The 23464-nt window shown below is 38.9% G+C and overlaps 1 protein-coding gene across 3 annotated transcripts in view; it reads right to left on the bottom strand.

Moving 5' to 3' along the window:
- The window catches only part of dock1 (dedicator of cytokinesis 1), a 555786-nt gene that overhangs the window by 10789 nt on the left and 521533 nt on the right, over nt 1-23464 (bottom strand). For all 3 annotated transcript variants that reach the window (XM_072239408.1, XM_072239407.1, XM_072239409.1), the window contains 3 exons: nt 16750-16887; nt 6044-6189; nt 678-876 (listed from right to left, as the gene is read on the bottom strand). In XM_072239408.1, coding sequence (XP_072095509.1) covers nt 678-876; nt 6044-6189; nt 16750-16887 — 483 coding nt within the window. The remainder of the gene's footprint in view (nt 1-677; nt 877-6043; nt 6190-16749; nt 16888-23464) is intronic.

A 23464-nucleotide genomic window follows, 5' to 3' on the forward strand; every position in this document is an offset into this window, starting at 1 on the left:
AATAGCAATTATTACAAGTAGTAAGAAATTAATTGCACAGAATTGTTAAATGGGGCTTGTGAATAACTGGATGAGTGTGTTTTGATTCAGGTGCCTTACCAATTTTGTTTTGAAATGTACCTAGCTTAAGACATCAAAAGGATTAAATACTCATCCTGAATCTCTTTCATGTTTTGTGATCTTCCTTTTGCGTGCACTTGCTATTTTTTCTAATTTCTCAATAACTGAGCACTGCCACGCTCTTAGTTTCTTCTCAGGCATTTTACTTAAGCATTAAATTTCTTCATTAAACATCTGTACTGATAAACATAATGTTGTTGTGAACACTGAATGCAAATCCATTATCCTTTATTGACAATCAGATATGAGGTTAGGATGTTAGGTAGTTTACTACTCAAAATATAGAGAGAGTTTTTTAAAGATGAAAATTTTCAATAGCAATTTGCATAACATTTTTCAATGTCAACTGTTCAGATTTTTAATGCTATGTTGCCTCGTTTGTACTTATAAAGCACAATGCTGAATGTTTCTTGCAGTCATTAAAGCAGTAGCTCCTAATTATTTCATGGCTCACAGTACCTGCATTTTAAATAGATGGAAAAAACAGTGAATATTTAGAGGAGTTATTTAATACAGTAATTGACAGAAACTCAGTTCACAAATTATCATGCAATTACCGTTTCAGACAGAATCACTGCTTCTGTAGATTGGCTGGAAATATCAGTTGCTTTAAATTCTTTGTCAAACATTTCTTGGTGTTTGCTGTTCCTTTTTTCTTTCTTTTTCTCTCGCTTGTCCCTGTCAAAATCATCCTTATCCAATTTATCCTGAGATCTTGAATGCATCTTCTTTGGGAGAAGAGGCTCTAGAATAAATCTAAAATAAATGATATTGAACAAAGGAAAATATATAAATAAACTTGTTATAACTGGTTAAGGGTGCTACGGTAGTATAGTGGCTAGCGTGCTGCTGCTACAAGCTAAGTGTGTCAGATTTCAGAGTTCAATTCCAGTGCCGTCTGCAAGTAGCTTGTACATTCTTCCCATGATCGCATTGGTTTCCTCTTGGGAATGTGGGAGGAAGCCAGAGCACCAAGGTGTACCAGTTAATAAGTAAATGGTCACTGTAAATTGTCCCATGATTAGGCTAGTGTCAAATAGGTAAGTTGCTGGGTGGCTTGGCTCACTGGGCTGCAAGGGCCTGTTCTGCTAAAAGATTAAAAAAATGCCCAGAGTATGATCTATTTTCTGGAGCAAATGTATTTCTCATGAAATCTGTAAATTTCCAATGCAGCATCTATAATCTAAAGAATTTTGTTAAGCAATTTATTTGGGTATTAAAGTGAAATACTCAGACATTATTCCTTCTTTACTGAAAAGGGAAATGTAAAACCTAACAAGGTTAGTACTTTGTTTGAATTTTCCAGTTTACATTTTAATGTTTTCAATAATTTTTTTGCTGGTTTTTTGCTGGCCAGAATTTGCCCACAAGCATGCTGCTTAACCATCTGCTAAATCCATGACTCCCTTGAATGAGTCTCCTTGCAGTAGCCATCCAGATTCTCATTATCAATGCTTTCCTGACATAAACCTCATCAGATTTCTGATGCCAAAACACGCCTCCAAGAGAAATGTCAAAAACAAATTTTACAGCCTAACAGTCCATGACTCCTGCATTTCAAAAAATTAATTTTATTAGCTTGATAGCATGCCTATAAAAAGTATTCACCTCCCTTGCAAGGTTGTCATGTTTTACTGTTTTACAACATTGAATCAGTGGATTTATCTTGGCTTATTTGACACTGATTCACAGAAAAGACTCTTTTGTCTCAAAGTGAAAACAAATTTATACAAATTGGTCAAAATTTATTACAATTACTAAACACAAAATAATCAATCGCACAAGTACTCACCCCCTTCAAATCAGTATTTAGTAGATGTACCTTTGACGGCAATTACAGCCTTCAGTCTGTGTCGATAGGTCTCTATCAGCAAATGGACACTGCAACTTTTCCCCATTCTTCTTTACAAAACTGCTCAAGCTTTGTCAGATTGCATGGAAATTATGAGTGAACAGCCCTTTTCAAGTCCAGCCACATATTCGCAATTGGATTGAGATCCAGACTCTGACTTAACGTTGTTGTTTTTAAGCCATTCCTGTGTAGCTTTGGCTTTATGCCTGAAGTCATTGTCTTGCTGGAAAACAAATCTTCTCCCAAATCACAGTTTTCTTGCAGACTACATCAGGTGTTCCTCCAGGATTTCCCTGAATTTTGCTGCATTCATTTTACCCTATACCTTCACAAGCCTTCCAGGGCCTGCTACAGTGAAGCAGGATGCAGCCACTGCCATGCTTCAAGGTAGGGATGGTGTATTTTTGATGATGTGTGGTGTTTGGCTTACGCCAAGCATAGCGTTTACTCTGATAGCCAAAAAGCTCAATTTTAGTTTCATAAGACCATAGAACCTTCTTTGAACTAACTTCAAAGACTCTCACATGCCTTATGGCAAACTCTAGCTGAGATTTCATGTGAGTTTTTTCCAACAGTGGCTTTCTCTTTGCCACTCTCCCATAAAGCTGTGACTGGTAAAGCACCTGGGCAACAGTTGTTGTATGCGCAGTCACTCCCATCTCAGCCACTGAAGCTTGTAATTCCTCCAGAGAGTTCTAAGGTCTCTTGGTGGCCTCCCTTACTTCCTTGCATAGCCACACAGTTTTTGTGGACAGCCTGCTCTGGGCAGATTTACATCTGTGCCATATTCTTTCCATTTCTTGATGATTGACTGAACTGTACTCCAAGGGATTTTCAGTGGCTTGGAAATTTTCTTGTATGCAGCTCCTGATGTGCTTTTCAGTAAACAACCTTTTCGTCGAGTTCTTTGGAGTGTTCTTTTGTCTTCGTGGTGTAGTTTTTGCCAGGATACTGATTCACCAGCAGTTGGACCTTCCAGATACAGGTGTATTTTTACTACAATCAATTGAAACACCTTGAATACACATAGGTGATCTCTATTTACTAATTATGCGACTTCTAAAAACAATTGGCTGCACCAATGATGATTTGGTGTGTCATATTAAAGAGGGTGAATACTTATTCAATTAATTATTTTTTATTTTATATTTGTCATTAATTTAAATCACTTTGTAGAGATCTGTTTTCACTTTGACACAAAAGATCCTTTTTCTGTTGATCAGTGCCCAAAAAGTCAAATTAAATCCACTGTGTTTCAATGTTGTAAAACAATAAAACATAAATACTTCCAAGGGTGAGGGGTGAATATCTTTTATGGGCCCTGTACTTATAAAAAAAATTTAAAGCTAATTGGAAGCATTTAAGTAAATTAAATTCATTTGAAAACTGTAATACTTAATACAATTATTCCTGCCCATTTTCAATCTGTCCCTGCACCAGATCTTATGGATAGATTCCCTCTAAACTAATCTAAGCTTGTAGGAAGTTACCACACTGCTGTTTGAATTTCTTGACACATATGTTAAATGCTACCATTTCTCTGGAAAATACATGACAATATTTCAATTCAGAAAATGTATGTTAAGATATTATAATACATTCTAAAATGTGTTTTATGACAGACTGGAATATCAAAAAATAAAATTATTTCTTTGAAGTGAAATCAGTGTTTATGTTCATCCTCCAGAACACAATGATGTAAAACTACTGCAGAATTTTAAATTGGAATAATTATTGATTACGTGATATGGATCAAGCATTACGGCTAACCGAAAGAAGATGCAAGAGATAAATTATGTAGCAATCTGAACCACTGTAAATTATTTATAACTTTCTTAGGAAAAATATTAAGCTTTAAAATGAATTTCCATACTACTGAATGACTTAATTTCTAATCACACCTGATTAGCCTCTGGTTATATTGTTTATGACTTACAAATTTTTAAAATGATAATTTATAACTTTTAACCAACAGGATTTTTAAAACCATTTTTGTATTGTTGACAAATCAAAACTGCTTCACAATTCAAACTATACAACCAATGATCAACAATTATTACACTAGTTCAATATTCAAGATTGCTTACTGTCTTTCCAGTACACAAGTGAAAAGGAGAACAAAATAATTGTGACTCCAGATCTGGTGTACGACAAAAAATACTATAAGATAAAGGACACAATAATAAAAGAAACACAATAAATATAAATATATAGATTGTGTGTCCATGAAGTGACACTAGGCACTGTAATGTCGGTACATAAGGTGACTTTGACAGGGAACGATAAAGTAGTGGTGATGGGGTGGATTAGTGGGTGAAGGTGTTGATCATCAGCCTTGCTGCTTAGGGAAAGTAACTGTTTTTGAGTGAGGTGGTCCTGGTGTGGATGCTACGTAGCCTCAACTCTAATGGGAGTGGAACAAACAGTCCATGAGCAGGGTGTGTGGGATTCTTCATGATGATAGTGGCCATTTTACTGCACTAGATGTTACTAAGAGTGGGAATTATGAAATCAAACTCATTTTCGCTTGTCATTTCAGTAATACTTCAGCAGATTAGAGTTAAGATTTCAGAGCTTCTAAAATTGCTTGGTCTCATTTATTACTTTTGAAACTTGTGTAACATTATGACCATTGTTGTTAGTCCTCTTTGTGAAAACTAATGTGTGGAATGAAAATAGAGTATGTTCCCCACTTTCTAGTGATCCAAAGTAACTCTTATTATTCTTTTATTATGTTCCAATTATCCAGTTAGTTCCTCATAAGGTTCTTATCAGAGTCTGGGATTTGCTGCCCAAAGTCTAATACAATCAAAATTTACTGTGTTGATCATTACATTCTGTGTGGTCATTAAAGCTCTGGTTATTAACCAGCTTTGGTGAATTGTTAAATAAAATACACAATGTAGGATCTGCACATTTGACAATCTTACAGAGTGCTCATATTGCAACATCATTTTCTGCTGTTTTTATTATCTAACAAATCTGTTTTCTCTCTCTCTGGTGGTCTTCAACTATTGCTTTACTTGTCATTAATCACTTCTATCAATATGCTCCAAATTTATTACTGCTAGTACTAAAATTATCTAATCTAAAAGCTGATGCTTCATTCCTTAAGAATCATCCAATTTTGCAGTTCTGTTTTCAACAAATAATAAAATCTCCAAAATCCCATTGATCCAGAATTCTAAGGTAGCAAATGTTTGATTATTAATAAAAAAGGATGTAAGAAAACAGGATACAACTAACCAGTCTGATGTCAGTAGGGGAAATACTACAATTGATTATTAAAGCAGTGGTAATTAAGAACATATAAATTATAGAGTCGGGCAGAGTCAACGTGTATTTTTAAAAACAAAATCATATTTAACATATCTGGTATTTTGTTTTGAAGTTATAAGAATAGCAAATGAAGAACCTGTGGAATTGGTGTGTATCTTGAAGCTAGGCAGGCTATCCATAAATTTTCACAAAAGAGATTTAATGGTTAAAAAATGATTATTCTGCTACAGTTGTTAACTGACTATTTTGTTTTGTTTTATTTAACCTTCACCCCACACATTATTGGTTTAACTTTTACCTCTAATGCTCTAATTGTCCTCTTTTCACAATGTTTTAGAAGGATCAGTTATAGGGTCACTGCAGTTCATGGTATATGGTTATTTTAATATAATCATGTGCAGATTACAGGAAAAGTGCGATCTCAGGTGACATTATGCTTTGTTACCTCAGAATGCATGGATGAAGCTCCACCCATATTTACAACAAGAGTAAGCTTCACATGCAGGTGTCGATGGAGTAGAACAAAATAATTTGCATCTTTATTTCCTATAGTTATGTCCATAGAGCTCCCAGATGTTGTTAATGAGCTTGTATTCCTTAGATCAATGGATATGAGATAGGACACAATAATTCAAGGCATTTGTATTCCTTGGATTATAAGGTGACCTCATTAATTTCCTGCTCAAACTGTACTCATAATGCACAAACATATTCATCTGTTAAATCATCCCAGTTCAAAATTTCAGAGAAACTTGACAAATATAATGTGATCACATTAACTGTAAAACATACCCATCAGAACCTGGCCTGGACGGGGTACTGTCAGATGACATGGAGGAGACTGATGCAACAGACAGAGGTCTTGGAGTTGATGGCATTGTGAAGGAACGTACCATTGAACGAGGTCGACTTCCTCTGCGCTCATCCAGAGTTTCAGCCTGAGAGTACAAGAGTTACTTTGTAGAAACAAATCACCTTTTGAATATATTTAAATGTAATGTTAATGGTATTTCAAGAATAAACATGATCCTGTTACATGCAACTATTTCAAACATCTTGAATGTTGTTCAATAACATGAGAAAATTCAAAATTAAGCTCTTTAATTCCCTACAGTATTTATTTTTTTTTTCTACATCAAAGTTGGTTGCTTATCAATCTGGAGGCAACCATCTGCAGGGAATTATGACCCACAAAGCCTAGTTGGGAATGTAAGTTTGCTTTGACAGCCTAAGTTCTGTGTTTGGATTGCAAGACGGCCAGATGCTTTCTGTAAAACTCCAGGACAGACCACAACACAGTGAATCGAACCTCACTGAATGCAACCTGCTACTCACTCTGATGAAACACTTCTCCCTATTGGGCAACATTTGGGGGGAAAAAAGCACTGAAAGCAGCACCAGAATGCTTTATGGATGGGTGTCTTCAATGCCTATCACCAAATGTGACTTGCTGGTCAAATCCTTAATAACATCTGACCATGAATTTGGCAGTAGTGACCTGGATGCCCAAGTTCTTCTTTTTAAGATTTTGATGACTTCTTCCGGGCTCTTCAGAGGAAATAGTTTACCTTATCCAATGCTACTGAATCATTTTATCATGTTCTTGTCTTTTCCCTGCCTGTTAGCTGTCTATAGAAGGAGGAACAAGAACTGCCAGTTTATCTCAGAAAGATAGGAGTGTTATCTATTTGCATGATTTATTGATGATGCTAAATTTAAGCAAATGTGAGAGACCGGGTACATTTTGTTTACAGCTATAGTTCTGAAAAATAAAAATTTAACATCTTCAGCCAGAAGTTTTTCAAGTGCCTGTCTTACTTAAGTAATGATGTGTAACCTTGTTCCATTCTATTTGTGGAAGTTTGTTGCACCCAAGTGCTGACTTTGTAATGTACTTTCTGACCTGTGGGAAGGGATTGTATCTTATTTTCAGTGGTGTTTGTTCATGGGCGTTGTTGATTTTGGCAACAGAAATAACATGAAAGGATTTTGAAGTTTATTTGAAAAAGCGAACTTGCTGTCATGAAAGATATCTGCTCATTCAATATAGCGCCATTTACATATTGAAAAGAAACGTTAGCCTATATTATATTTAAGTCGTGCTTGACTTAATCTCACCAGCTCTTGATCCAGACACAAGATCTGACACAATAATGTAGTAACGTATCAAGAGATCAGCTATGATCCTATTGAATGGCAGTGCAGGCTCGATGGACCAGATGGCTTCCTCCTGTTCCTCCATTATGCTACGAGCTTCAGAAGTCAAAATATACCAATAAACCCTATATATATCTTTTGACTGCTGTTGAAATTGGAATAGATTATAACTCTCAAGAGAATGTATTAGGCAATCAGTCTTGTCACCATTATGGCTCCTGATCTCAACCAGTAAGGTGGATTGATGGGAAGAAGTTTTTGGTATGTTTCCAGTCCTTAAGTTATGAGAGTGTTTTTAATAGTATAATCAGGAATCAAGGAAAAAAGGATACAAGCAGATCTCTTTTCATCACTGACTAGCACATGAACTTAGACAATCTACACTCTTGGAGAAGGAGTTTTGTAAAATAAGTAAGTTACTTAGAATAAAGTCGTTATTGCAAGTTTTAAACCAAGGTTCAGTCTGCCTCATCAGATAAGCATAAAAATTCTTTGGTGCCATGTGCTGAAAGGGCGTGGTGAACAGGAAACACAAGAGACGGAGGGACGCTGAAAGCTGGAACAAGAATCAAACTGTTGCAGGAACCCAGCATATTTGGGGGGTAAGGAACTGTTAACATTTCAGGTCAAGACCATGTATCAGGACTGAGGGTGTAGAGACAAAATAAACCCTGAGGGCACGAAGGAGGGCTGGTAGATGATAAGTAAAGTCAGGTGATGGGGGGGGGCGGTATGTTGGACAGATGGAGCAAGATGGGGAAAAGGGAGGTCTGGAGTTAGGAGACAGTGCTGGGTGACACCTTCACTCTTTATTTTCCTTATCTTTTTTCACCTTTTACCCACTTGCTTCTGTCTCCCATCTTTGTCCTTCCTCCACCTGGCTCCATATATGTATCTGTCACCATTCACCCCTTCTTGATCCACCTATCATCTACAGGCTCCTGTCTCATCCCCTACTCTTTTTACTGGCTATCTTTCCTCTCTACCGTCAAATCCTGAAGTAGGGTCTCAACCTGAAACATCAACGATTCCTTGTCCTCCATGGATGTTGCTCAATCAACTGAGTTCCTCCAACAGTTTGACTTCTGGTGAACAGTCTGTTCACAGCAAATACTACCAAAGTGATTAACTTCACTGTTGTTTGTGCACACTACTGGTGCACAAATTTAAACACATTACTTGCTACACTGTTCACTCCTAGACATTTATCAAAAATCTTGAGATTTACTGAACATATCATGAATCACAACCTTCCCCACGTGAACTTATTTAAAAAAAACCATATGAGCTGCTTGCTACCTGCAGCATTGTTACTCTATGCTTTAAAAATAAATAATTCTCATCATTTGATACATAATTTTACATTTATAATGATTAATATTTATAAATAGACAAACCAGAACTTATATTATGTTCATGAAAGCAAAGATCCATATTTGTATCTAATGATATTTAGTTATCTCATGATGTACAGAATTTATAGCCCAGCGATACACATTTCTTTCCATTTCACCAATGTGTTTCTAAGTATCAATGAAAACTGGGGAGAAAATTGAAACCCCTTTTTGTTTCAGTAATGCACCTGCAGACTAAAAAGCAGAGAGTAACGTAGCACAGAGGCCCACCTGGCTCATTGTGCTTCTATAGCTCTTTGGAAGATTTACAGGTAAGATCCATTCTCCTGCTCCTTGGGCAAAACCTGCAAATATTTTCTTTTCAAGTACATATCAATTTCCTCTTGATTGTTGGAAATAAATGTTTCCAGCTTCCTATAAGACAATGCATTTCAGCCTGTAACAAATTACTGAGATAAAAAAAAATCTCTCCTTACCTTGTAATGAATTATCTGGTTGCTTACCATTCTGCCAGTGGGAACAGGGAAAAACATTATACTGCTCAAAACAAGAAAATATTGCTAAACAGGAGCAACGACTGAAACTGTTGCTCGATAAGCAGCAATATAGATTAGACTTTCCGCAGTATTGCCTACATAGAGCCAGCTGTAGCTATTGTTGTTTATGTTTTCTTGCCATGGTTTAAACCAGGGAAGGCTAGCCTATGGCGCATGCAGCAAAAATGGCACATTGGATGATTAGAAGTGGTGCATTGCACCCCGGTGATAATAATAAAAAAGTAAGCCTACTCAGGAAAAAAGTATCAACCAAAAACCAATTTGTAGAGAAAAAAATCTATAACAGGAATTCAAGTAGCTTAGAGCTAGAAATGGGTTTTACTGAGAATAAATCTAAAACCTAGCAATTATTTTTAGTGATTTTATTATTTCGTGCACATCTTCTGGCGAATGTTATCCTTTTTCACATTAATCTGTTTTCAATTTAAAAAAATGTTCAATGAGTCAAAAGTAGGGAAGAAGGACTTTTGTTCTGCAGTCATTCCATAACTGCTCAATACATGTTTGATACTTGTTTGATCCTGAGGTGCCAGGCGTCTGCACCAGCAGTGCGTTGCAGGTTTTTGCCAGTCAGTTTACAATTGACACTTGTGTGCTACGGAGTTGTGCCTTGTTCGTCCTTTGTGAACATTTGCAGTTCTGTACTTTTTTCGAAAATTAAGCCTTGTTGTTACATTCAGTTACCCATCACAGTGCAAAAGAAAAGCAGGAAGTGATAGTAAGTGTGAACTCAATGAATAGTGGGAAAATGAGTTCTTGTTTATAGCGAGTCCGTCAGGAAAACCGTTGTGCATTGTTTGTGAAAACACCGTCTCACATAATAGAAGACATGATCTTAATAGACAGTATGAAACACAACATCAGACTGAAATAGAAGGAAAACTGAAGCTAGTGCTTAGGTCTGAGTTACGGAAAGAATATGTGATTAAGAAAAAAGAAGAAATCGAAAGAAGACATAATATATTTGTTAAAAGTCTCATTAAGGTAACTAATGTTTATCTTGTTTTTATATTAAATCAATATATCATGTAAAATGCTAAATATGTCTAGAATAACATTTTTACATGATTTGAATGGGGGTACAAGAGCTGTATGGCGCATCTGAACTCGTGCATGAAAAAGGCTGGCCATCACTGGTTTAAACATATCAGAACAAAACTAATGTGAACACGAGGAATTCTGCAGATGCTGGAAATTCAAGCAACACACATCAAAGTTGCTGGTGAATGCAGCAGGCCAGGCAGCATCTCTAGGAAGAGGTACAGTCGACGTTTCGGGCCAAGACCCTTCATCAGGACTAACTGAAAGACGAGATAGTAAGAGATTTGAGAGGGGGAGGGGGAGATCCAAAATGATAGGAGAAGACAGGAGGGGGAGGGATGGAGCCAAGAGCTGGACAGTTGATTGGCAAAAGGGATATGAGAGGATCATGGGACAGGAGGCCCAGGGAGAAAGAAAAGGTGGGGGGGACCCCAGAGGATGGGCAAGGGGTATAGTGAGAGGGACAGAGGGAGAAAAAGAGAAAGAAAGAATGTGTGTATATAATTAGCAACGGATGGGGTACGAGGGGGAGGTGGGGCATTAGCGGAAGATTGAGAAGTCAATGTTCATGCCATCAGGTTGGAGGCTACCCAGACGGAATACAAGGTGTTGTTCCTCCAACCTGAGTGTGGCTTCATCTTTAGAACGGGAATGGGAATGGGAATGGGCATGTCAGAATGGGAATGGGATGTGGAATTAAAATGCATGGCCACTGGGAGATCCTGCTTTCTCTGGCGGACAGAGCGTAGGTGTTCAGCAAAGCGGTCTCCCAATCTGCGTCGGGTCTCGCCAATATATAGAAGGCCACATCGGGAGCACCAGACGCAGTATATCACCCCAGCCGGCTCACAGGTGAACTGTCACCTCACCTGGAAGGACTGTCTGGGGCCCTGAATGGTGGTAAGGGAGGAAGTGTAAAGGCATGTGTAGCACTTGTTCCGCTTACAAGGTTAAGTGCCAGGAGGGAGATCGGTGGGGAGGGATTGGGGGGACGAATGGACAAGGGAGTCACGTAGGGAGCAATCCCTGCAGAAAGCAGGAAGAGTGGGGGAGGGAAAGATGTGCTTAGTGGTGGGATCCCGTTGGAGGTGGTGGAAGTTACGGAGAATAATATGTTGGACCCGGAGGCTGGTGGGGTGGTAGGTGAGGACAAGGGGAACCCTATTCCTGGTGGGGTGGCAGGAGGATGGAGAGCAGATGTGTGTGAAATGGGGGAGATGCATTTGAGAGTAGAGTTGATGGTGGAGGAAGGGAAGCCTCTTTCTTTAAAAAAGGAGGACATCTCCCTCGTCCTGGAATGAAAAGCCTCATCCTGAGAGCAGATGCGGTGGAGATGGAGGAAGTGCGAGAAGGGGATGGCATTTTTGCAAGAGACAAGGTGAGAAGAGGAATAGTCCAGATAGCTGTGAGAGTCAGTAGGCTTATAGTAGACATCAGTAGATAAGCCGTCTCCAGAGATAAAGACAGAAAGATCTAGAAAGGGGAGGGAGGTGTCGGAAATGGACCAGGTAAACTTGAGGGCAGGGTGAAGGTTGGAGGCAAAGTTAGTGAAGTCAACGAGCTCAGCATGCGTGCAGGAAGCAGCGCCAATGCAGTTGTCGATGTGGCGAAGGAAAAGTGGGGGACAGATACCAGAATAGGTTTGGAACATAGGTTGTTCCACAAAGCCAACAAAAAGGCAGGCATAGCTAGGACCCATACGGGTGCCCATAGCTACACCTTTATTTTGGAGGAAGTGGGAGGAGCCAAAGGAGAAATTATTAAGAGTAAGGACTAATTCTGCTAGATGCAGCAGAGTGGTGGTAGGGGGGGAACTGGTTAGGTCTAGAATCCAAAAAGTAGCAGAGGGCTTTGAGACCTTCCTGTTGGGGGATGGAAGTATATAAGGACTGGACATCCAGGGTGAAAATAGAGCAGTGGTGGCCAGGGAACTTAAAATCATCGAAAAGTTTAAGAGCTTGAGAAGTGTCACAAACATAGGTAGGAAGGGATTGAACAAGGGGGGATAAAACCGTGTCGACGTATGTAGAAATGAGTTTGGTGGGGCAGGAACAAGCTGAGACAATAGGCCTGCCAGGACAGGCAGGTTTGTGGATCTTGGGTAGGAGGTAGAAACGGGGACTGCGGGGTGTGGGAACTATAAGGTTGGTAGCAGTGGATGGGAAATCCCCTGAGCGGATAAGGTCGGTGATGGTATGGGAGACAATGGCCTGGTGCTCCTTAGTTGGGTCACAATCAAGGGGTAAATAGGAGAAGGTATCCGTGAGTTGTCGCTGTGCCTCGGCAAGGTATAGGTCCGTACGCCAGACTACAACAGCACCCCCCTTATCGGCGGGTTTTATGGTAAGGTTAGGATTAGTGCGGAGGGAGTGAAGAGCAGAGCGTTCGGAAGGAGTAAGGTTGGAATGGGAACAAGGTGCGGTGAAGTCGAGACGGTTGATGTCCCGTCGGCAGTTAGCAATAAAGAGATCCAGAGCAGGCAGAAGACCAGAGCGGGGTGTCCATGAAGAGGAGGAGTGTTGAAGACGGGAGAAGGGGTCATCGGTGGGGGTAGAAAACTAATGTGAATGTGGCTAGCTGACAGTTGAAACTCAATGTTTGGGTATCAGACTGTGGGAGTGGTGGGTTGTGGAGGGGGTGCTGTGTGAGGCGAGGTGGGGTAGTAAAGGTGGAAAACAGGGCTGAAGGACTGCATTGCTTTTTTAATGTTATACTTCAAATTTACTGAAGCCAAACATTGCAAGATAGAAGCATTAAGTATCAAACCAATATGCAGACTGAGAAATTGTTTGTCATCTACAAAGGCACTTTGCTGCACGGCATCAATGACCACTTTGAAAGTAGATTTATCACTTGAAACATTCATGTCCGTAGCCCAACACATTGAGGCTGTTAAATTAGCGTGATGTATTTAAACTGACATACCCAAAGCAAAATGTTAGGTAAATCAGCCAGGGGACTATGGGGTTGTCAGGGAGGTGGCTTAAAGTGATGGGTGCCTAAAAGGATTGTGGCCAGTTCCAAGAGGAGTTATAGATGAGCCTGGAGGCTGGTAGGTAGGTTGGATTGATAAATCTGAGAATGGAATGGGTGGTCAAAAAATCTGAGAACTATGCACAATTGGGGGTTTGTACCTTTGTGCTGGCACAGAGGAATAACGAGCATGAGGAAATTCATGAGATGGATTTCCAGTACCATGACAAGACGTGATTAAGGAGGCTTCCTTTACATCATTCTGCTGCAGATCAAGTAGTACTATTAAAATCAGGTTGTACTGAGACAGGCTAACAATAGATGCACACAGAATGATTTTACCAGGTGTGCATGAAGAGTAATATCTTTCACTGTTTATCTGACATGGAAAATGCATCATCTCTATAAGTGTGATTTGCCACCCAAATCTCAGTGTGGCACTATTCAACTTGAAAATGACTGTAATCACATTGGTCCCTGGAAAAATAAATAATCTTCATATGCATTTGTTTATAAACCAGATGGCCTTACAGCTTAATATTTCACTTCACATATTTTTATTATTCTCCCCTCAAGTCTTAATTGGAATTAATAGTTCATTTTTTCCTTTTGAAATCCTTTGCTGAATTCCAAACTACTTTCATTAGATTTTTTTGGAAATTCTGTATGTCTCCTTTGTGGATTAATAGTATTTTTCCTTTATTGCTTTATTCCTTTAAAAAATAATTTCCTTGTATGTCACCGTATTATTATGGATTTGGTTTGCCCAATGTATGGTCAGTGGCCACTTTGTTCCCAGTGGGCAAACATTGTTATTTCGATTCCATTCCCGTTCTGACATGTCAAATCACATCCTCCTTTTGTGCCAAGTTGATATCACCATCAGGGTGGAGGAGCACACCTTATATTCCACCTGAATAGCCTCCAAGCTGATGGCATGAATATCAATTTCTTCTTCTGGTTAAAAAAAAATTCCCTCTCCGTCCCCCTTCCCTCTTCTTCTATTCCTCACTCTGGCTTCTTAACACTTCTCACCTGCCTATCACCTCCCCCTGGGTCTCCTACTCCTTCCCTTTCTTCTATGGTCCACTCCACTCTCCTATTAGATTCCTTCTCCAGCTCTTTATCTTTCCAACCCATTTGGCTTCATCTATCACCTTCTGGCTATCCTCCTCCTCCACCCCCCCCACACCCACCATTTTATTCTGGTATCACCGCCTTCCTTTTCAGCCCCGAAGGAGGACCTCAGCCTAAAACATCGACCGTTTATTAATTTCCATAGATGCTGCCTGACCAGCTGAGTTCCTCCAGCACTTTGTATGTGTTGCTTTGGATTGCCAGCATCTGCAGACTTTCCTGCTCAGAAAAGTATTAATATTGCTGTATCCAACGAAGGCCAGTTAAATATCAAAGGCAAAGTACACTTGCTTGTTCATAGGTGGAAGTGAAGTTCTACAGCTCTGATACCCCATTATGGTGACAGGTATTTAGCAACAGAAGTGAGTCAGTGAGACTGACGCTGGAGATACAAGAGAATATGAAGCAGCAATCTTGTAGACAAACTCTGTTGGGGGCATGGGAAGAGGGAAGGAAATGCTGATGTTTCAGAATGAATCCCTACACTAGGACTGTGAGTGGACAGGGCAGATGGCCAGGAGGAGACCCTCCTCTTCTCTTTATACTGGCCACTACCCTCCTCTCCTTAGTGGCCAGCAGTTGATTAGTGGATTGAGGCACAGTGGAGAATGACAGGTAGATTTAGCCAGATTGGGGTTGGAAGTGGGGGGGGGGGGGAGAGGGTGGAGTTGAGAGGCAGAGGCTAGTGGAGGCAGGCAAGGAAACAAAGCTAGGTGGAGGAGGAGAGTTTGGGGTGCAGGTAGCTGCTGGAGGGTGACAGGTAGCTGCTGGAGGGTGACAGGTAGGAACACAAAAGCTACCAGTGTTGGAGTCTAATACTGAAGGAAGATGATAATAAGAACCTTTAGAGGCTAGGTAGGCAGATGGGTAACTCGGTGGGTAAAATGTGTGGGTAGTAGGTGGATGGAACCAGGAGAGTGGGGGAGGGCGGTTAGCAAAACCGATAGGGGGTGAAGGGGGTATGGGGAAGGGGACAAAAACTGGAAAATTAGAGGTGGATTAGAAAGAGGTGGGGATGGGGTTCTCCACATGCCCCCATCACATCTTTCTATTCCTCCCTTTCCCCTCACTAACCCCTCCCCGTTCTAGCCAAAACCCTCCCCTCCCTTGTCTGCTTCCATCTGCTTATTTCTCCCCTAAGCATTCCCATTATCTCGTTCCTTAGCAGATTGCTGTATTTGTGTTCCTATATATCACTCCCCAGAAGCTGTCTCCACCTTCATATTCCTTTCCCCTCTGTAGCTCCATCAGCAATTTTTTCCATTTTTTCCTGTCTCTACCTATCATCTAACTGTCTCTGAATCGCAAAACCACCCGACTCTATCTGGCCATGACCCTTCTCCCCTTCCAATCCACCAATCACCTATCTCACCACTCTTTCTTTCCTCTTTGTAAACATCTCCCATCTCCATCTCAATCGTGATGTGAGGTTTGACCCAAAATGTAGACAATTCCTTTCCCCTCATGGGTACCGCTCCACTGCAGAGTGTTTATTACTTTTATGTTATTCCCTAGGGCAGATATAAGCTTTGAGACTTCTGTCACCATCTTTCCCTTTGATATGCAGGGTCATAAAGTGATGGGAACATCAAGATGGCTAATGGTCAAAAGATAAAAAGTATTAATATAGCAGATTACTGATCTACAACTACAGAAGTATTTGGGTTTTTCCAATGGCTCAGTGGGTTCTCTGATACTAATTATATCAAGTAATTCATGCTAAATATATTGATATTCAAGTGCTATAATTGGCAGCAGAGAATCTTAACTAAAGAGCATAAAGGTGCACTGATGCAAAGAAAATGTTCTCAGAAATCTAGAAATGCAAAACAGAAATAATAGACTGAAAACATTCAGCCAACACACTTAAAATACTGGAGCAACTCATCGAGTCAGGCAGCAACCAGCATTCTGTGTGTGTTGCTCAAGATTTCCAGCATCTGCAGAATATTTTGTGTTTAAAATATTTACCAAATTTGGCAACATCTGTGGACAGATGAACGAGAGCTCAGAATTAATTTTCCAGGACAATAAGCCTACCATTGCAACTCTGTTCTGCCTGGGATTGGTATTCAATAACCAGGCTGGAAACACTGACATTGGTCAGGAAATTTTACCCCCTGTCAAGGCGAAATTAATCTTTACCTCAAATAATGGATTACTTAGCTCTGGAAGGCAATTAATAAGAAAAGAAAATTAATAAGGAAAAAGAAAACATTTGCATTAAATTTACTCTTGAGAACAATACATAGCAAAGTTTGAGAACAAAAAGTTTTACCAAAGTTTTGACTCCATATTGCTTCTCCACTTTTTCTTTCAACTGTTTGAAACAGGTTTCCAACCTCTCATGGAAAGGCCGCAATGCTTCTGTTACCTTCTCACCATGAATTCGGACACCCTCACTAAGGAACGGGATCTAGAAAATGACAATGGCCAGGATGACAAAAATATAGAATTTAGAACAGAACTACAGAACATTATGCCAGATTCAAAGAAGGTTATCCCAAAAGCAGAAGGTAATGGAATTTCATGAGTGAACTACATCTAATATTGATCAAGTTTCTACAATTCATGTTGGGCTTGGAATAAAAATGCCTTATAAGCCAGCCCCACCATTACTCTACCTTCCAATCATATTAATCATACTTTGTATTAAAAATACAGGTCTAATTAGTGCTCGCCAATAAATATGGCTGTAAGTTTTTTAAAGTCACTTTCGGTTATTAAAAAATTACCCAGAAGAGATAAATTAATTTAAAAAGCATGCTTTTGGTGATAAGTCCATAAACTACATCAAATTAATACATTAAACAGTCAAGGAGTATTTCTAAATTAAACAGTAAAACTCAGGTTCATTAAAGATGTTGACTAAATGACTTGGAAAGGAATTTGAAGAGAAATTTTAAGCTCTCTGGCAGTTCAGAAAGTTAGTGCATTTTGCACCCAGTCCAAAAACATTGTCAAGTGTAGTATATACAAGTAAATTGAATTGAAGTATATACAAGTAAAATTGCGAAGGAACAGCTGGGATAAATCAAGCTGCAATATGAAAATCTTGATGAAAATTTCAGCAGCAGTTGGGGTGAGACCTAGGTGGAGATGTGCAATGTTGCGAAGGACAAAGCAGATAGTTTTGATAACAAAGCTGTTATTATTTGTAGTTTAAACAAGTCCTTGAGGTTGTACAGTATCAGAATCAGCATCAAAAGAGTAGATTATAAACTTATTACTATTGAGTGGTGATGCTAGCTGAGATTATCCGGCTTAAATCAACACCTGGAAGAACTAACTAGTTGACATTCCAAATGTGTGAATACCCACTATTTCATAATACATTTAAAATACTTCCAGATGCTTATTCTTCAGTGCCTTAACAAGCCTATGGTTTAATAGGGTTGATGGTGATTCCTCCAATAAGTGTGCCTGGAACCAGGAGACAGAGTCTTACTAGAGGGAAGTGAATCTTTGGAATTCACTAAACCAAGCAGCTAAGGAGGTCCAAGTATTGACGCCATTCAAGATAAATCAATGTATTTTCAGAGAATCAAGGAATATGGATGGATGCAAAAAAAACTAGCCTTGAGGTAAAATATAAGCCAACATTTTGAGATGGGACAGAATGACTATTCCTGTTTCTATTTCTTATCTTCATTTTTTTAAATTAAGTTTTGAGTCCAGAGACTGATTTTTAATGCTACTTCATCTAGTTTTACTTCTCTTACACTCACTTTTTTTGTAATTTATTTTTTATTGAATTTCATCATCAAACAACCATTTCCACAAGATGTATTTCATACACTGTATATATATATATATATATATCTCATATAATCATATGTGTCACAAATCTCCACATAATACTTATCTAAGGTATATACTTATAGAAAACAGAGGAAAGAAAGAACAATCGAAAGAAGAAAACTATGTACAGAGTAGGGAGTGATTTTATTTTTTACAACATATTCATTGATTTGTGAGAATAAAATCAGGCCTATGAGGCGTTATGTAGTTAAACCATTTTTTCCAGTATCAATAAAATTGTTCCAAGTTATGACTAACAGATGCTGTTATCTTCTCCATTTTGTAAATGTCCATTGTAATTTCCATCCATACATTTAGAGTTGGGCTCTCCTGTGATAACCATTTCCTGGTAAGGGTCTTTTTACCAGCCATCAGCAGTACATTCATTAAATATTTTTCTCTTTTCAATCATTCTTGAGGTATATACCCAAAATATATGGTGTTACTCTCTAAGGGTATTTCACATATAAAGATGTCTTGTAGGGCACTTACACTTACTAATAAGTGAAGCATCCTGGCTAATTATTGATCTTTGTTCATATATATAAATGGATAAAAAGTCTTTTTTAAAAATGAAGTGCTTAATGTAAGCTCATACATTTCCAGATTGATTTACTAGATTTTCAATTGTTAATTTCAGCCTAATGTTCTAAATTTGTGTTATTAACATATTCTTTTCATTTCTCAATGCAATTTTTATAGTTTTATAATTGTACTATTGGCTTGAAATTAAATGATTTGAACAGTATGTACTGATAACACAGAAATTTGCTGAATAAATTGCATGTAAAATGTGACATTATCTTTTCTTTGCCTTAGTTGGATTGGATGACTTGTGACAATAAAATGCTTGCTCACAATAAATGATAGGCGCTGGCAAACAATAAATATCTTGCAATTATTTTTGCATTCACTATAGGCACCACGCATTCCTTGTTGCTCAGTTTGAACCTAGACTGTCAACATTAAAGCATTATAACCTTGAAATTAGTTTAATCTAAATCAGGGGTATTAAAACATCACTGTTTCAAGAAATGGTATTAATATTGGCTTCGTGGATACATTAAGGGTGCAAGAGCGTGGGAGAGTGCCAGCCAAGTCCTCTGAGAGCGATCTGAAGACCTCAGCAATGCTAAACTCAATGCCGAGAGACCTGTTAAGGTATTTCAGAAACAAATAAAAAAGCTGCAGAGGCTGAAAATCTAAAATAAAAACAGAAAATAGTGGAAAGATTCAGCAGGTCAGGCATCATATATTCAGAGATGAAAGGAGTTATTGTTTCAGGTCAATGGTCCTCCATTAGAACAGAATAAAAATGTAAATCAAACATGATTTTTGCTTTTCAATTACTGTTTAATTCACCATACTTGATTTCTAAATTTGAAAGTTTTGTGGAAATACAATTTTCTTTTCTTCTTCACAGCTGATTTCTAAACTGCTAAGTCCTTACAGCCATGTTCTGCTTTTATTTAAGTTGCAAGAGCATAGCAGAATATTACTAGCTCTGAATGAATAACAGATTCTATAGCTGTCAAGTGGTGGTAGGCTCATGTTTAAAACACAGATAAATGCGACTAACTCAGGAAGGCTGTTACAAGTAAGTTTTTCATTGCTCCTGTGCGAATGAAAATAAACTCAACATTGACTTTGACCTTGGGTTGGCATGGGCAAGTTGATCCAAAAGTTTTTCGTGCTATATGACTTGAATTTGACACGTTGTCTGTAACATATGATTTTCCAAGATTATCACAGGCTTCACATCACATGCTTGTGAGGAAGATCCTGCAATGCTAAACGACTGGGATCATCTTGCTGTACCTAAATTTGGTGTCTAGGTCAATGCCAGGAAGGCCATCTAGCTTTACTTCTTACGCTTTATACACAATGGTATTGGTACAATTTAGAGTTAGCCAGAACGGAACAGAATGCATTTCAGAGGTAACCATTGGAAAGGGTCAGGTTAAGATTTCCTCTACCAAAGAATATTAATAAATTAATTTTTCTAACAACCCAGTAATTTTTCATGGATATCATTGTTCAGACTGTTTTTTTTCCCTTTGTCTGAATTCTATATTATTAATTGGATTTAAATCCCATTGGTCCTGTGATGGGTTGGAGTTTGGGATTTTGGACGGATGGTCTAAGTTTAGTGACATAGAGAAGTACAGGACAGAAACAGACCCTTTGGCCCATCTAACCCATGCAAAGCTATTTAAACTGTCTATTTCCATCGACCTGCACTGGAACCATAGCCCTCCATACTTTTACCACCCATGTACCTATCCAAACTACTCAAACATTTAAATCAAGTTGGAATGCACCACTTGGGCCGGTGGCTTTGCTCCACACTCCTACAACCCTCTGAGTGAAAAAAAGCATTCCCTCATGTTCCCCTAAACTTCTCACCTTTCACCTTTAACTGATGATCTCTAGTTCTAGTCCCACCCAACCTCAGTTGAAAAAGCCTGCTTGCATTTACCCTCTCTATATATACCCCTCATAATTTTGTTACCTTTATCAAATCTCTCCTTAATCTTCTACATTCTAAGGAATAAAGTCCTCACCTATTCAATCTTTCCTTATAACTCAGGTCCTCCAGTCTCAGCAACATCCTTGTAAATTTTCTTTGTACTCTTTCAACTTTATTTGTATCTGTCCTGTAGGTAGGTGACCAAAACTGCACACAATACTCCAAATAAGGCTGCATCAATGTCTTAGACAACTTCAACACCTATACTTAATACTTTGATTTACGAAGGCCAATGTGCCAAAAGCTCTCTTTACGACCCTATCTACCTGTGACACCATTTTCAATGAATTATGGAACTGTATTCCCCGATGACTTTGTTCTACAGCACTCCTCAGTGCCCTACTGATGTACAACACCTCACACTTGTCTGCATTAAATTCCATCTACAAATCTTTCAGCCAATTTTTTGCAGTTGGTCCAGATCCCGCTGCCAGCCCTGACAGTCTTCCTCACCATTCACTGCACCATCAATCTTTGTGTCATCCACAAATTTGATGATCCAGTTAACTACATAATCATCCAGATCGTTGATATGGATGACAAACAATCTGGCACCAATTCCTGCGGCACTCCACTAGTCACAGGCCTCCAATCAGAGAGGCAACCATCTACTACAACTCTCAGACTTCTCCCACAGAGCCAATGTCTAATCCAATTTACAACTTCATCTTGAATGCTGAGTGACTGAACCTTCTTGACCAACATCTCATGTGGGAGCTTGTCAAATGCCTTGCTGAAGTCCACGTGGACAACACCCATTGCCTTGCCTTCACCAACTTTCTTGTAACTTCCTCGAAAAGCTCTATAAGATTGATTAGACACAACCTACCATGTATAAAGCCATACTAACTATCCCTAATCAGAGCGCATCTATCCAAATAGTCATACAGGTTGACCACCTCATTTCCTGAGCCTTGCTGGATTAAAAGAGGTCACACAGTAAGAATATCTTAGAAGCCATAGCTAGGGTTTATTTACATAAAATAAGTAAAAATGAGCACAAGATATTGGGACTACCACCAAGTGCAACGTAAATAATAAAAATAGCATACTTTTGTCCAAATGAGTCTAGCCACAGATGGTGCTGCGTGCGCTACACACGGTGCCATCTGGTGGCCACCCAGTAAACTATGCCTTGTAATTTCATTCCAATTAAAAGAGATGCTGAACAATGAGTTTTGGGATAATCAGCGGTCAACCTGTATATTAGGTCCCTTAGAATATCTTCCAATAATTTTCCGACTGATGTCAGGCTCACTGGCCTATAACTTCCTGGTTTATTTTTAGAGCCCGCGATGCACCTCCCTTTTTCTTTCTTTACTAGGGTTTCCCCTAAACCTGTTATCTTATAGTTTATTCTGACAGGCACATACAAGCTTTGTACTCTCAAAATTTCATTTTTGAAGGCTTCCCACTTACCAAGTACACCTTTGCTAGAAAATAGCCTGACCCAAACCACACTTGAGGGTCCTTTCTGATACCATCAGAATTTGCCTTTCTCCAATTTAGAATCTCAGCCTGCGGACCAAACCTATCCTTTTTTCTCTGCTGTGCCACCAACATGTTATTTGTTGTGATTTTGCCCAGAAATGGCCACAGACATGATTTATTCTGAGGTAACTCAATTTTAATCACTGTTCCCTTCCATGAACTCACTGGCTTCCATGTTCATCTCCATGGCAAATACAGAGAAGTATTCAAGACCCTGTCATCTCCCATGGCCCCAAATGTAGATTATCACATTGATCTTTAAGGGGATCTATGCTCTTCTTTGTTACCCTTTTGCTCTTAAATATAGTTTTAAAATATTTTAAGATACTCTTTTAACCTAATCCTATTTGCCAAGGCTATGCTATGGTCTCTTTTTGTACTTGTAATTTCCTTTGTTAAGTGTCTGCTACATCTCTTATACTCATCAAAGGGCTTGCTTGATCCCAGCTCTACCTATCATATGCCTCATATATCATACGCAGGGGTTTGATGTTTGAAGTTTGTCTTTAAACGGGTTGCTTCCATGGTTCTTCTTTGTTTTGTGACTGTCTGCGGGGAAGACAAATCTCAGGGTTGTATACTGCATACATACTTTGATCATAAATGTACTTTGAATTTTGATAAAGATTAGATAAAGATAAATGTTGAAGGTAAAGATTAGCTGTATTTATCACATACACATCGAAACTCTGAAACATATAGTCCATTTCTTCATTTGTGAAAGCAACCAACACACCCGAGCACGTGCTGAGGGCAGCCTGTAAATGTTGCCATGATTCCATGTATGCCAACATTGCATGCTCACAACTTACTAAACAGTACACCTTTTTAATGTACCAAAGTAACTGGAGGAAACCTACATAGTCACAATGAAAACGTACAAACTCTTTATATCAGCAGCAAGAATTGAACCATGATTTTTGGTGATGTAAAGGATAAACTGCTGCTGCTAAGTTAATAAATTTCACGTCACATGCCGGTGATAATAAACCTGATTCTGATAATGCCAACTGCTACACTACTGTGCCACCTGGTACTTAGAGTGAAACTGTTCTCCTTGGCAGAAGAGTAAAGAACACAGGGATAAAGAATGAAGATGTTTGGCAAAAGATCAATGACAGTTAGGAACTTATTTTCTTTTCTCTCTACATCAAAACATTCCTCTTCTGTG

Source organism: Mobula birostris, chromosome 21 (genome assembly GCF_030028105.1).
Source record: "Mobula birostris isolate sMobBir1 chromosome 21, sMobBir1.hap1, whole genome shotgun sequence".
NCBI classification, from domain to species: Eukaryota; Metazoa; Chordata; class Chondrichthyes; order Myliobatiformes; family Myliobatidae; genus Mobula; species Mobula birostris.